This window comes from Lathamus discolor, chromosome 9, assembly GCF_037157495.1.
Source record: "Lathamus discolor isolate bLatDis1 chromosome 9, bLatDis1.hap1, whole genome shotgun sequence".
Lineage (NCBI taxonomy): Eukaryota > Metazoa > Chordata > Aves > Psittaciformes > Psittacidae > Lathamus > Lathamus discolor.
Window position 1 is genome coordinate 7,461,968 of NC_088892.1, and position 14,484 is coordinate 7,476,451.

The 14,484-nt window shown below is 39.1% G+C and overlaps 1 protein-coding gene across 1 annotated transcript in view; it reads right to left on the bottom strand.

Moving 5' to 3' along the window:
* Positions 1-684: 684 nt before the first annotated feature.
* LOC136019377 (ubiquitin carboxyl-terminal hydrolase 12-like) overlaps positions 685-14,484 on the bottom strand; it is a 30,024-nt gene continuing 16,224 nt past the window's right edge. Inside the window, exons 3-9 of the mRNA XM_065689527.1 lie at positions 14,148-14,361; positions 12,975-13,201; positions 11,676-11,752; positions 10,691-10,774; positions 9,841-10,038; positions 8,000-8,078; positions 685-3,008 (exon numbers count right to left, since the gene is read on the bottom strand). Coding sequence (XP_065545599.1) covers positions 2,907-3,008; positions 8,000-8,078; positions 9,841-10,038; positions 10,691-10,774; positions 11,676-11,752; positions 12,975-13,201; positions 14,148-14,361 — 981 coding nt within the window. The 3' untranslated portion in view covers positions 685-2,906. The remainder of the gene's footprint in view (positions 3,009-7,999; positions 8,079-9,840; positions 10,039-10,690; positions 10,775-11,675; positions 11,753-12,974; positions 13,202-14,147; positions 14,362-14,484) is intronic.

Below are 14,484 nucleotides of genomic sequence, written 5' to 3' on the forward strand. Positions count from 1 at the left end.
CAAATTCACATTCACTGGAGTTAAAATTAGCTCCGTTTATTTATCTGTCGCTAATGTGTGACCCAGCAGGACAAAGACCAGACAGCATTCGGGATTTAAAATGTGTTTTTAAATGCTGTCATTTCCCAATCTCATTGGCTTCTCTTGCATTCTGACCTAGTCCCATGAATTCCTCCTCACAGGGGCAAGCTTTTCGTCAAATTTTCCCAATATAAAAGTGAACTCCAGTGAACCACAGCGAAACAGAGACCTGGCCTGCCATGAACTTGAAAAGCTCCAAGCATATGGTGCTATTTTTGCTTTTAAATGTCTCTGTTCCAGATCAGTCAGATAATATTTGCAACAGTCTTAGAGTGCGATGGCAAGGGGTGAAAGAGGGAGAAGGAAAAAGGAAATCCCAGTGAAGGACAATGGCAGAGCTACAGGGGATGAGGAGGTGAAAGAATTCCAGCAGTGGGATGTGCCTGGGGTGACCTCTCCTCAGTTTACCAGCACATCAATTATCTACAACACTGAATTAGTAATTTCTCTTGGTTTAAACTAGTTACACACAGGTTATGAGCACGCAAATATAACAGGGTCCACATCTCCCAGCCAGCATGGAGGGAGCTGAGAGCCAGCAGCTAACCGAGTACTTTCATTTCTGCCTCGGATGGAAATGCAAGGAAAAGCCTTTGGGCCATGTGCATTTGATCATACATGATCTTTATTGGAGACAGGTGGGGTCATTTATTATACAGAAGTAACATCACACCATTCTCTTCCAATTTAATTCCTTTTAAGTCTCCTTATAAATCTGTAGCAAAAGTGCACTTTGTTTTTAATCTATAGTATATATCTTTCAATATTCTCTCTCAGTCAGGTATTTTATCTGTAAAAATGTATCACCAGATATACAAAATACATGTCTAGTGTCCTACATTAAGGTCTGTATTTACCTTTTAGATTATTTCACTCAGTGCTCTCTTTTAGTTTCATTTTTTGCAAGACTTGGTGATGAGTCTTCTGGGAGTGGCATCGGGAGAGGACTCACAGCTTGTGAAGGGAGAAGACTCTTGGCCAGGAACAATTTTCACACAATAGGAACAAGATGACAAGAACATTCGCTGTTGGTGAACACATCTCTGACAATGACAGTACTCTGTATAATAAAAAACAATTAAAAAACCCAACATCCATATTTTAACTTCTGGAAGAGATGTGCCGGGAGAATGGAACCTGTACCCAGTTGGAATACAACAGTAATGGTTAATTTGCACTTTGAAGGCAGGAGTTACTTACTAACATTCTGGTCATGGGAAGAAGAAACAAGAAACACAGAACCACCACAAGAACCTGTTTGTGAAATGCTGGTTTCCTGAGGAGTGTTTTGGTAAAATATTTTCTATCCTGTACAAGCCACAGAATTGCATAAGTTTTATGTCCTCAAGAACAAGCAGCATTGGTACACACCATGAACGGCTGTGCTGGGAACAACCACACAGTGGACAGCTCTTATCACCTAACAAGACGGCGAAAGGAAAATACTCATGTCCACTGGTAGTTTAGAGCCAGCTGCAACAAGCTTTGGCACAGCAACAGCACTTGTCAAACAAAGTTATAGAAGATTTTCTGAGATTCGTTACAAACTTCCTCAGCCTTTTCTTTCTAGTTATCCTTGAGATTATAATATATACACACGTAACGGATAGTTACTTTTCATTTCAGTCTTCAAAAGACTGACAATTTCCCCTGTTAAGCAAGGCCTAGAGAGGTAAAACAATCAGAAGCATTTTTAGGAGAGTGTTGGGATTCCCAGATCAACACAAACATTAACAACAGACGATGAGAACACTTAGCAAGGGAAGCTCTGGGTTGGTTGGTTGGTTGGTTTTCGTTCTTACATGTTCATTACCTTGAAGACTAAGAACAACTGGATTAGTGACATAAATAATGCTTCCCTTGGTTAACCCTTCACAATTAGTGCTGTTTCTGTGTATTAGCATAGATTCAAAATGCTAGTTGCATCAGTTTACTGTGTACTGAAATGTTGAACAGATCCTGTTTCAGAATGAGGGCACTTCTGGTTTATGCAATAGCTTCAAGAAATGCTTTAACTTCAAGCTTTCTACAGCAACTGGTTGCCAGGCTTGCTCTTCAAAAGGTAACTGCTTTTCTGCTCCCCTTAAATCTGCAGCAACGTGGCTCTGAGTCAAAACCTCTGCTTCAAAAGAAAAATGCACAATATGGATAAAGTTCTATACCTTCTGAAGAAGAAGCAGAACAGTAAAAACAATACAAGAAGCAGCAGCGCTGTTAGTGTTATCTAAACCCAACATAATGCATAATGGGACAGTTTACAAGGCTGCGGAGTGAGTTTTTTGTCTGCTTTTTTATAAAAATTACAGACTTGACATTTCCAATACATCTTAGCTTTGTACTGCTTCTCAAGTCTGAGTCACCAAAAATATCCAGCAACCAGCTGCTGCTCATATCCTAAAATATGCCTTCAGCTGACACTGAATATTGAAATCATTCTGCTAAAATACAGAAAAACGACGATGGTAGAAACCAAGGTATAGCCTCAGGCCAACGTTAAATGGTAAAAATCCTATAATGCTACTTTTAAATCTCTTTTTCAGTTCATGAACAAATAAGCAGCCAGGTTTCAAGTAGAGGTAACACAGATTTTGGAAGATAGCACGTAAAAAAAAGCCCAGAAAGAAAACTGGAACAAAAGCTCTTCTTGTTACGGCAGTCAGCACTAATCCTCCATGAAATGGCAGGGAGAAACCTTTAGTCACCCCGCTGGATCTGTTCTGGTCCTACAGCAACAACGAGGAACTGCTTCTGCTGTCACAAATATGTTCCATTTGGACATATCTTGATCCCTTTTTTCTTTTCTTTGTATACAGGTATCTTTTGTCTTAGTCTCTTGACTGGTAGAAGAGAATATAGCCGGATTCTGAGTTTTTGGAAATGTCTGATGTTAACCCATAGAATTCTTCAATGGCCTGGGCATCAATTTTCTGGAAATCAATGAGAGTTAGAATTAGCCTCAGTCAAAAGATCACCCGCAGAACCCCCTTCCCAGACAAAGCCTTATTTCCAGTTCTTGGAGGTGATGCTGGAAAGCCACACACTACTAATACAGCGACATTTCAGTATCATTGAATACAACCAAGATATCTTTTCCATTTAATACCTTATTCACTATTGAAAAAAAGGAAATCAAGATGAAATAATAAACCTCTCTGAAGTGGTGCACTCTTAAGCTGGACTATAAAAAAAGGGATCCATGAAAACGTATCCTTAAAAGAGTGAATGACATTTTCGTATCTGCTTTCTCATCTGGACTGGCATTATCCTTCCTGACTCTAGGTTTGTAGTGTAAATGAAAAATGCAGTCACTGATCATCAAAGATTTTTGTACAGCTGGAAGTATTTAAGGACCATCTTGAGCAGATTCAATATTCACCTAAAGTAACTCCAGATTTTAAAGTTCTTGTGACCCTCTTACGTAGAGAGGTCCTGAAAGTGCCATTGGTAATTATACCACAATATCTGTGGATCTCATCTGATTGTGCTGATCTGGTCTTACGAGAGCTGTCCTTCCTCAGGATCTGCTGGTACAATGCCTCCTGGATATTACTACAGAGTTTGTGTTTTAAGAGAAATAAATTATTTGCCATATGAATAGAACTAAACGGTGTGTTTATATTTAAAGTTGTACACTATGTGCAAAAAAAGCACTTTTTCACTTTACACTCCTACCAGCAAGGCCTGTAGGGCATTTGAAAGGGCTTTTGATGATGCAAGGTCTACAGTCTTGATACCACTCCTGAGAAGAACTGGCTTCACATTACTAAATTTGATTTTGCAGTCGGAGGAGAGCAAGCATAGAGACCAAACCACTGAAATAATATACTCCCAATGACCTGTGTTGCTCAGCACTCCACTGTGTTTTAGCATTTCAAAATACCTTTAGGATTCTAGATCCACAGAAATGAGGGGCTGAAGTAGCCCGAATTTGTTGTGAAGGACCAAAAGAAGACAAGCCCAAAGTTTTCCTTTATTCCCCAAGGCATAAAGTTGAGGAAGCAAAGAAATGCTCAGAGAACAAGAAGCTCTGGGCTGAACACCTGCTTTGATCATGAGAGGGAACAGCAGAGACCAACTTGTGCTTCCACCTTAAAAGCAAGGGCACACGCTATGACTCCACCAAGAAGCCTCCTCAGCTACAGAGTCTATTTGGCAGTGAGCTAAATCATTGCTCACCAGACTTCAGCATCACCAGCAAACACAAAAGCCCTGGTTTCTCTACACAGCACTGCCAAATGTGCAAGTTTAGGCCATCCTTTCCCCAGCCTTTCTGAAGCACAAGAAAAAGAGATAAGAAGTTTCCAGAAGGTGCATCTAACTACAGGACAGAGCTGCAGAAATTGTCCCTTGAATAGTTTTGTTTAACACTTTCTGCTAAAATAAAACAGGGAGGGGGGGAAAGCCCCAAACAGATGTTTTGTCTTTCTGTCTTCTCCATTCAAGGACTTCAGAGAAGCTGAGGGCTTTTGCATTTTCACGCACTTTATTAACATAACGTCTACTACAAACTTAGACACACATTTTAACAGAAAAATAGCAAAAGAACATTTTTCAGCCATTGTAATATATTTAGCAGACAACTCAAACATGTTTTATTCTAAGTGCCAACTAACTTGCCATGCAATCAAGCCTATTTCTAGGACTCATTTTGAATGCAACTCAAACATTTGATGTAGATTAATTCATCACAGATATTTTTAGCTTTATCACAGCAAAACTGACTTCCTCCTTTATTTTGCTATCCACAAAAAAACACAGTGGAACTGAAAGAATGTGCATATGCACTTTATTCTTCCCATCCTTAACTGGCCACATACATTGTGGACAGCAAATTTTTAACCAGTTGTAGCTTTAAAGTAACAACCAGTTGATGGCTACTTTAAGGATTCTCTAGCCTTACCTGGCATGAAGACTATTCTTCCTGTTAACTGAGTTTAAATATCCTTTGCTCATCTTCAGACAACTATTCTGGTTCCTCAAATCAAATCCTTCTTTCCCATATGATTCGCAGCATTTGACTGGATGCTGCAGATTTCTGACCAAGTATTTAAGCAGATATATACAATCAATCTCCCTCTTTCCCCAACGTGGAGAGCTCCCTGGATGGACATTTTTCCCTGTTTCAGATAAACATTGTCACTGTGATGTATCACTTAGCTGGCTCTAATGACAACATGTCAAATTAGCCAGAGATCATTTACTCGGGTTTCTCAATTAATTTTCTTGGCACAAGATCCCATTTGGACTGATTTGCCTCCTGGATTTGATGCAGCTCCTTTCCACATATGCTGTAGTATGTTTGATTACCATCTATCTTCAATTTAATTGAAAGTTGGCTTTCCAACCAAATCCAAATAGATAAATAAACATGACTTCACTGCTTCTGACATTTACTGGGTAATAAGGATAAACTACTTCCTACTGACAGTTTAGAGCTATTAATTCACATCACTTGCCAAAAATGCACAAAGCTTTTTAACAGTATGTAAGGGGAAAAAGCTTTCTCCTGGGTTCTCTTTCTGTTGTAATATCTTTATATAGGTACAAGGGCTTTGGACTCATCTTCTGAAGTCTGCTAAGTGATACCTGGCTTGCTATGGAGCCAGTTCACACCTAGAATGTTAAAGTGTCCAAGGATTTAAAAAAAGGTAAAAAACAACCTTTCAGGTTTTGAAGAGCCTCTGAAGAGTAGAAGGCTCCTATGCTTGGCCCCAAACCCAGAAACGTATGCAGAATTCACATTTTAGGGGCTTTGGGAGGGTTTTACCACTCCATTTTTGAGGACAACCTCTGTAATGTCACACATAGCAATATATTTCCCCTAGTGTCACCTTATGACTATCACAAGCAGTGATAGTCATAGTGAAAGCAGTACTTAGTCAAGTTCAGAATAGCTATTTCAAATACCTAGGCAGCAGATGAAGTGACAAAAGTAGTTGTGGCTTGTTTTCCAGTGCACTGCCTGCAGCACTAGTAAGGAACTAACCCTCAGGAGTTGATGACTAAGTGGGATGAGAGAACAAATGAGTAAAACTGCAGCTACTTCATCCAGCAGCCTGTAGCATCAAAAGAGGAAGCGCAGTCTCTACTATCTTGTTCTCCTTGATCACTGAATCACCAGAAATTCAGGTGAGTTCTAGAAGGTGGAGGAAAGAGTGGTATTTCTTTAAGAGGAGGAAGTCAGAGGTAAGCTTCATGTTCATCACACTTAGGAGGCTCTAGCAGCTATAACACATAGTCAGCGAAAAGATCCTGTGGGAAAACCCCAGGAGGAATCCTTGAGCAGGTCAAGGAGCAGCTGGTTCATCAGAAAAGGACAATGATCTCAAACGAATCGTGCAAAACTCATATGCAATTTTTCATGCCCTCCTCTGGTAGGAAAAACAAAGCCTAAATTCCAGAAAACAAACTTATGCAAACACCAGCCAGGGAGAGAGACTCTTCCGGCAGGAAAAGGAATCTTAAGCTTCTGGATCCCACAGCCAGGGCAGAGGTAGTGCTACAGGACAGAACTATGCTGCTGATCATGATCAAGACAGTGAAACCATGGAAAGCACAAACAGAAGTTTCAGATCAAAGAGCTTTATTTTTACAGCATTTTAGATAAATTCTGTAAAAGATGAACTCAAAGAAAGCCATGATTAAAGTCAGAAAAGCAACTTAAAGGAAAAAAGAAGGCATTCCTCCAGGAGAGAGGAACTACATACTTGTGACAGCTCCTTGAATTTATGGTCCCATAACAGGCAGTGCATACTTAAATGCTATGTTTTTGCACATCTCTAAGTGACAGCAGTGTTTGCAGATAAAAAGAAACCCTGTTTTGACCTAAATACTAAGATACAACATAGAAGTGACTGATAGAAAGCAAATACAGAACAATGAGATGGTTATTTCATATCTCCTTTTAAAATGTAAAGTTTATCTCCTGGCTGGAAAAAGGCAGTCAATATTTGAATTTCAAAATATTGAGGTGAATGCTGCTTCCAAAATTAGCTGACACAATTACAGACTTTGTTCATGACAGGCACAGAGGAAAATAACCCTTAAAATATAGTAATGGGAGAAAGGCAACTGTTCATAGTCATACAAGCTGTTCGAATTATCAGGAAGTCACCTCTGATTCTCAAAGCTAAGAATGAAAAAGACAAAAAGGAGAACATACTACATCTTTATTTCAATACAAGCATGGATTTTGCTGTGCCGATTTAGATCAGGCCTTAACTTTCCCCATGAGTTCCGAGAGGCAAACAGCACATTTCCATCTCTACAAAAAGCAGTTCTACTGTGGTTTTTGTTCTACTGTTTGATATTTGCTTAATAATTACGTGAAAGACACAGATCTAGAAATAGTTTGGGTATTGGTCTTTATAGTTATGTTAGTAGAAAAGTTGAGGAAAAATCTGCTTGAGCAGACTGTTAAAACATTATTGCTAACAGTCCAAACATCTTGGTATGCTCTCAGGACCCTACTAGAGTCTCCTGCATCTTTTCCTAACAGTTTTTCTACTCTTCAATTTCTTGGGGAAAACTGCCTACAAAAAAAGATCAGAAGCTCCTAGATGAAGTAATGAAATGCAACTACCACAAAGCAAGTTAGTGGCAAAAAGGAGTCCCAAAGGTGGGTTGAAGTTACAGCATTTTTAATCTTGAATAAGACAATTTCAGCCTGACAAGGTGCATACCACCCTGTGCCTGAGGTGTCAATGCAACCCTTGTGCTTGGTTGCCCTTCTCCATACTAGTTCTACAACAAAGATGCACAAGAATGCCCGAATTTGCTTTTGAAATGTCCAGAATTACTCTGTGCACAGGTTTCACTGAAATACTTTCATAGGTGCAAAAGCTGATCCCAGACATAAAACCAGAGCTGGACACTGATGATGCCTACACTTGTTTTCACCATGTTACAGCGTACCTACCTCTACAATGTCATCATCAAACAGCAACCAAAAGCCATGGCTCTTCACAATGGTGATATAATGTCCACGGTTTGGACCACTGCCAGAGAAAAGGATTGAAGACTTATTACTCTTGTGCCTACAAAGGCAGGACCGCATGACTCCAGCTATTACTGGCAGTTAGGTTTCCCAGCTCCTTGTGTTGTCTAACATTACTCATAACATCATGTAGGTTCTTACACTTCGCCGAATTGCTTGAAATAAAATTTCTGTCTTGCCAAATGCAATATAGCCAAACTACACAATTTGTAAGTATTTCATGTAGTCATTCGTATATTAAAAAAGCAATGTTAAAGCCAGTTTTTCAGTCACTGCTTTGTTACATTCACCACTGCTGAGTACTCTGACCACTAGAAAAATCTGAGCTACCAATCTACTAACCTCAAATTCTGAGAGAACAGCCCAGGGACACAATGGAAATAAATAACTGAATGCATATAAATTCCCCACCTTCCAGCTTTACTTTTTACTTAGGTTCTACATAAGGCTTTAAAATAACCTATATTCATATCAGCCTCAGGCAGAAGAAAGTCCTTCTCTAGTCCTTCTAGAATTGTGTGTAACGTTACCTGTCACAGAATGAAACTCCTCTGTTTAGAGCAACTAAATGAAAAGTAAAACTATAAAGACAAAATATTTAAAAACAAGTTCTGAGAAGTCAAATATTTAGAAAATATAGTTTCTCTTAAGTCTTTGGTAAGTTCCTAGTAAGAACTGAAGCCCAAGGAGCCACAGGGCTCCTAAAAGATGGGTTTAAGAAGAAAAGGCAAAGCCATTTAATACATCTGAATTATTAATCACCACTGTTAAAATGTGCAAGTGTAGTTACAGGTACTGCAAATTAAGAATCTACAGAAGAAAATGAGCAAGCTGCTCTAGCGGAAGGTGTCCCTGCCCATGGCAGGGGTTGGAATTGGAGGAGCTTTAAGATCCCTTCCAACCCACACCGTTCTATGAAATTGCATAGGATGAAATCTAAAAATGATAAAAATACATAAAACCCAGCACAACTGTACCACAACAGAAATCACCCAGACTTTTATGTAGTTTATTTACACTAAAACCTGTGCAATATTAGCACCTTGATTCTATTGTCTTGCTCCTCACAAGCACAATTCAAAACATTTGGGTGCTGTAATAATTTATTACTTCAAAGCTCCCACTTCCAGAGGGCAGCTGTCTGTTTTTGCTTTCCATGACTGCTTTTTTTCCTAAAAGCGCTTAAAAATATTCTCCTCTTTGCTTTTAAAAAACAGAATTAAAGCCACAACAACAAAAGTAATAAAGAGAATATGGGTATTTTAAAACCTCCGCAGTACACAGCTTATGCCACATGGTGGCACCAGCTTCTAAAAAACCTTCAATGGTTTCCCAAGTAGCACCATGAGAACTGGAACTTCATTATTTTAGTACGTGTTTTTCCAAGATTTGTTTTTATTTCATTCAGCTTTCCTGGAAAGTAGGGCTGGGAATAGGGTGGTGTTTTTTTTTCTTGTTGTCTTTGGTTTTTTAAAGCCTGCTCTTACTTTGCTGCAGCTAAAAGGAACAACTTGTCTGAATTGCCATCATATCTGAAAGCTGATGAAAGAGCAAAGCTTAAACGGGGTACTCAGAAAGAAAAATTTAAAGCAGTAAAAAGAAAAAGACTGAAACACTGTTGGACAACTAGCTCTGATGCTGCTCAGCATGCTCCTATATTGTCAGGCACCACACTGATAATACAAAGTGGCATACAGTTAACAGACTCTTTTGAAATTCCAAGGAAATACATTTAAGGGCCAGAAAGCACAAAACCAACGTACCTGCCACAGTGAACAACTACAGCCACGAGGTCATACATTCTGTCAGGATTCGTAGCATCTCCTGAAGTGTTGAAGAGCCGGAGCTCCAAAGGGAAGACTACCCGGTAGGAGAGTTTGGTGTATCGATGCAGCTGGTCCATGTACTTGAACCTTTTTAAGTGCAGAGCTAGAATCATGGGCAACTTTTTCACTCTCATTCTGAACCACAAAAATATGTTAGACAACGAACAAAGTGTTAGCAGATCACCTAAAAAAAAGCTTTGTTCAAAATCAGTTTCAATATGAAAAAGCTTCTTAGAAGGCTTCTAAAATGTTGATGAAGATTTTCAAAATGCTGCTTTTCTCATGTATATTCCAGTGAGAAAATGCAGTATTTATTCTGAATGATTAACTACACAACTGGTATCTAAATGCAGGACAACTGTCTATGTTGAAAACATCAGGTTTTCATCACATGAGTGGGAAGAAACAGATAAATCTGTTGTGCTGCTCTGGCTGTGACCAAGTAGGAGTGAAAAGTAACATTTTTGTATGTAGTATTCATAGTGAAAGCAGATGGGCTGGTTTTCAGTGGCTTTAAGCTGATTAATGCTAACTGCGGAAAACGCGAATGTCTGGAAGCACCAGATATAAGCTCTTCTGGGAGGAATACAAAATTAATCTCTTCATTTCTCTCTGATGAGGTTGCCATAAAGTTATTTGGTGTCCCAGCTTTTCCTTACTCCTTTCCCTAACAAACACAGACCTAAACAGTCTTAATGTTTCATTTCACTGAATTCACAAGGTGTATTTTCCCAACAGCTGCCCATTTTGAAGAGCATTTACGTTAGCCTGAATATTTGAACCTTACCTCTTCTGTGCTTCCTGTTTACTGCGGCACTGCTCACAATAGTATTTATATTCACTGCAGAGAGTTTCAGTATTACTAAATCCTCTGTGGAAATGAAAGAAAAGTCAGATAAGCAGGGAGTCACTCAGACAATCCAGTTCTAAGTCACTGCTAATAATGCTGAAAATAACCAAAGTACACACAGAATATTAAATTCATCTTATTCATATCGCTCATACCCCCCAAACACATTTTAGGTGTAGCTGTCCCAGTCTTGGGATGTACTATCAGTGTTCAGCTGGAAAAATTACACCCTCAAGTACCAACTGCATACTTTCTGGGCAGGAATCAAACAATGCACATAAACAGCAATAATGTGATTGTGTGTTGTTTCCAAAGGTAGCCACTCCATGTTTTCCAGACATTAAATATTAAGACCTATAGCCATTAGCCACTGACTAGCCAAACCTGGATTATCTTTCAGCTCCTAGCAATTATACATTCATTATCAGCTATTAAAAAGCCAGATGCTTCATGCAACTTGCAGTATCCAAGCAGCTGATAAGCCTTGAAGCTAGCAGTTAAATACATAGGGCAAATTTCTATCAGGAAAAAAAAAAACCATAAATCTAACCACAAACATGAGGACCAGGCAACTGAAATGCAGTAACAATGTTAAAATAAACAGCAATTTATTATGAAACCAAACACACCATGTTTCGTTTTGATAAAACCTGACTATATGTAACTAAAATCCTCATAAAAGAAAGTGAAATCAATCTTGCATACCACTAAGAAATCACCATACTCATTAGCTACTAAAAACCACTGAGGAACCAGCAGCTTTGGAAACTCAGGATAAAAGTAAAATGAACATGGTTTAACATATGAACATGGTTTAGCGTACGTCAAAGCCTAGAGCTGTCACAGAACAGGTCAGCTACACCAGCTCTTTCCTTCTGACCATGGGTAGGTATTTTTTCCATTCCCAAATACTTTCATTTACCTTAGACAGTGTGTAATTGATGTATTTTGTTCCACATCAACCGACAGATCCAGAAAGTCCTCATCTTTGCTACTAACCTTGAAAAAAAAAGAAAATGAAGAGATATTTCATAACGGTTTAGAACTGGCAGATTTCTTTTAACCAGTTGTGGAATGGTGCAATGTCCTCGTTGCAGGCAGAGAGCTTCATGGTAAGAAGTAAATACACACACACAGAGGCCCTTTCTTGAGGTGAACTAAAACTGAAGAAATAAGCTGTGTTGTTACAATCCAGAGAGGAATATTAAGTGAAAAAAAGAAAAATCAAGAATAAAACCAAAACACAGGAAAAAAAAGCCACAAAAAACCCAAGCCCCAGACCCCTTCTTGCAAAACATCTCTCCCCCTTGAGACTCCAAGACACATCTGCTTACTTCACTGGCAAAACCAAGTTTTTAACCACTCAGAGCTGGAGAAGCTTTAAGTGTATCCCACTCTGCTCTGCAGACTGATAGAGCTTCCTGCTGCATTTCAGAGTTTAACAGTAAATAGGAAGTGGAAAATCAGGCAGATGGGGTTTCAATTAAATGAGTTAGCAGTCAGGAAAAGCAGCTTTCCATTTGTGGAACAGTCACATTTTGTTTCAAAATTCTTGAGACAATCTTAATATCATTTTTAGAGCTTTTACTCACCACATAGCCCTAACTTAGACTTTAAATGCCAAGAACAGTCATTTCAGTTGTAATCACTTCTCTCTTTTTTCTCTCCCCATCTGGGTTTTCATTTTTTTTTTTTTAGAAATATTAAATCAGAGAACATGACTAACTACAATTTCCTGATCTGAAGGTGGTGTGGTTCTTCTAATTCTAGATGCTGCAGCACTTCATCTGCTCTCAAATAAGAGTGGTGATGGACCAGCACCAAGAAACACAGATTTCCAGTTTAAGAAATTCAGTTTAACCCAGAATTAAATAAATAGTGAGCAGCTCTGATGTAGAAACACAACATAAACTATCAATCACTGACACAGGAAATAACATGAAGACAAAAAGGCAGCTTATATCAGTCAGGGGCAGACTGCCTTGATGGAAACAGGGAGGAGGAACAGAAAAAACACTACGCTTTTTCTGAGAAACATACCTTAATGAGTATTGGTTTGAACATAGAGGTGATACAGTCATAAAATAGGCTATGCTCCATATTTTAATAGAGAGAGTGCAATCTCATCTATCCTAATAAATGAAAAAGTGTGCTTAGTATTAGGGAAAATGATCCAGAGCCTGTCAAAAATCTAAGAGGTTTGGGTTTGTTTTAAACGTACAGCCTCACAGTTAAGACATCTGGTTTCATTGGTTAGTGTTCCTTGGAAGATTTCATGGACCCACGTCAGATCAGTCTTGTCTCCTTCTTCACTCTCAATGCTGCCATTCTGCAGTTTGCCATTCTGCTTCTCCTGCTTTTTCTCTTCTTGCAGTAAGTCAGCAATAGTGTTAAGTAGGTAGTTTAGGAATTCATGTGCATCCTGCTGCATATAATTATCAAATAATTCTGGAAAGAAAGAGATCAAAAAGAATGAAAATACACAGATACTTCATAATATCAAGTTACTGTGCTTTTAGCAATCAGTGCCTGCCTCTTCCCCTTCTCTACTGCATCATACAACTGTGGGTTACACACTCAAGAGTCTTTGAAGACTTGCACTTTGTTCTTCTCGCAACAGACATTAGGTTACCCCCACCTATTCCTCAGCTGGCAAGAAATAGGCAGATGAAAAATAACATAGAGGAAACTGAGTTTGGGCATTTCTTGGAACTGAAGCAAACCACAAGTGGTTTGAGGGGGTTGTTGAGGTTTTTTTCCTTTGGGGAGGGAGAGAACTAAAGACATTCAGATGTGTTGCCATGGGCTATTAGTTCATTAAGTCCAGTATCAAGGGGCAAAAATCCCCTACTCTGAGTTTACTATCTTTCAAGTTCAAGCAGGGATGATAAATCAACCCACAGAACTCCTCCTCACAAAGCAGCCCTGGGAAATAACCACTAGTTCTCATCATTGGGAATTTATCCCACCACAAATGTAAGAGAGCAAGCTAACAGTGGCTGAGTCTCTTTGGAGAGTTCAACTCTGCCGAACTCCACAACATCTGTGTAACCCATGACAATTTCTAGCAATGGCTGAAGCGTGCTGACTTGCAGCAGACCTGCACAGAGCACCATACCAATGGGGAGTAACTGGAGCACAGAGACTTGTGTACATGCTCTGTACTTGGTCTGTTCTAGTAGAGAAACAAAGATACCCAGATAATCCTCTTTGACACAGCACAGTTCTGATACAATCTCTGTTCCTATGCTACAGAGGTGGTGAAAAATCATACCGCAAACAGGAGTTCAAAAATCTTCCAGAAATCTGTTAAAACCTGACAATTTGGACTCATTAAGAAGGAAACTGGTTTTATATGCTAAAATCTACATAAAAACTTCATTTATTCATTTACCATTTTCTTTCCTCAATCGGGAAATAAATTTCTTGGGTGGGATGACTCCCACCTTCTTCTTTTGCGTAGCAATACTGTTGAAGAGATCAGAGAGGCACGTCAGGAGGCTTTCCTTCTTTCGAGGCTGCACTTTGTATGCCAAAACTTTTTCCCGAAATGGACGACAGAAATAAAGTGCCTGTAAGACTGAGTTGCAGTAGCAGGTATTGCCGAACTGGTTGAAACAGAACAGAAAGGAAAACAAACGTTCTCAGATTAGGTTTGTTAAAAAGTAGTAACAGAAAGAGGTTGCTCTTTAAGAAGGTCACATACTGAAAATGGAAAAGTTGTCTGTCAC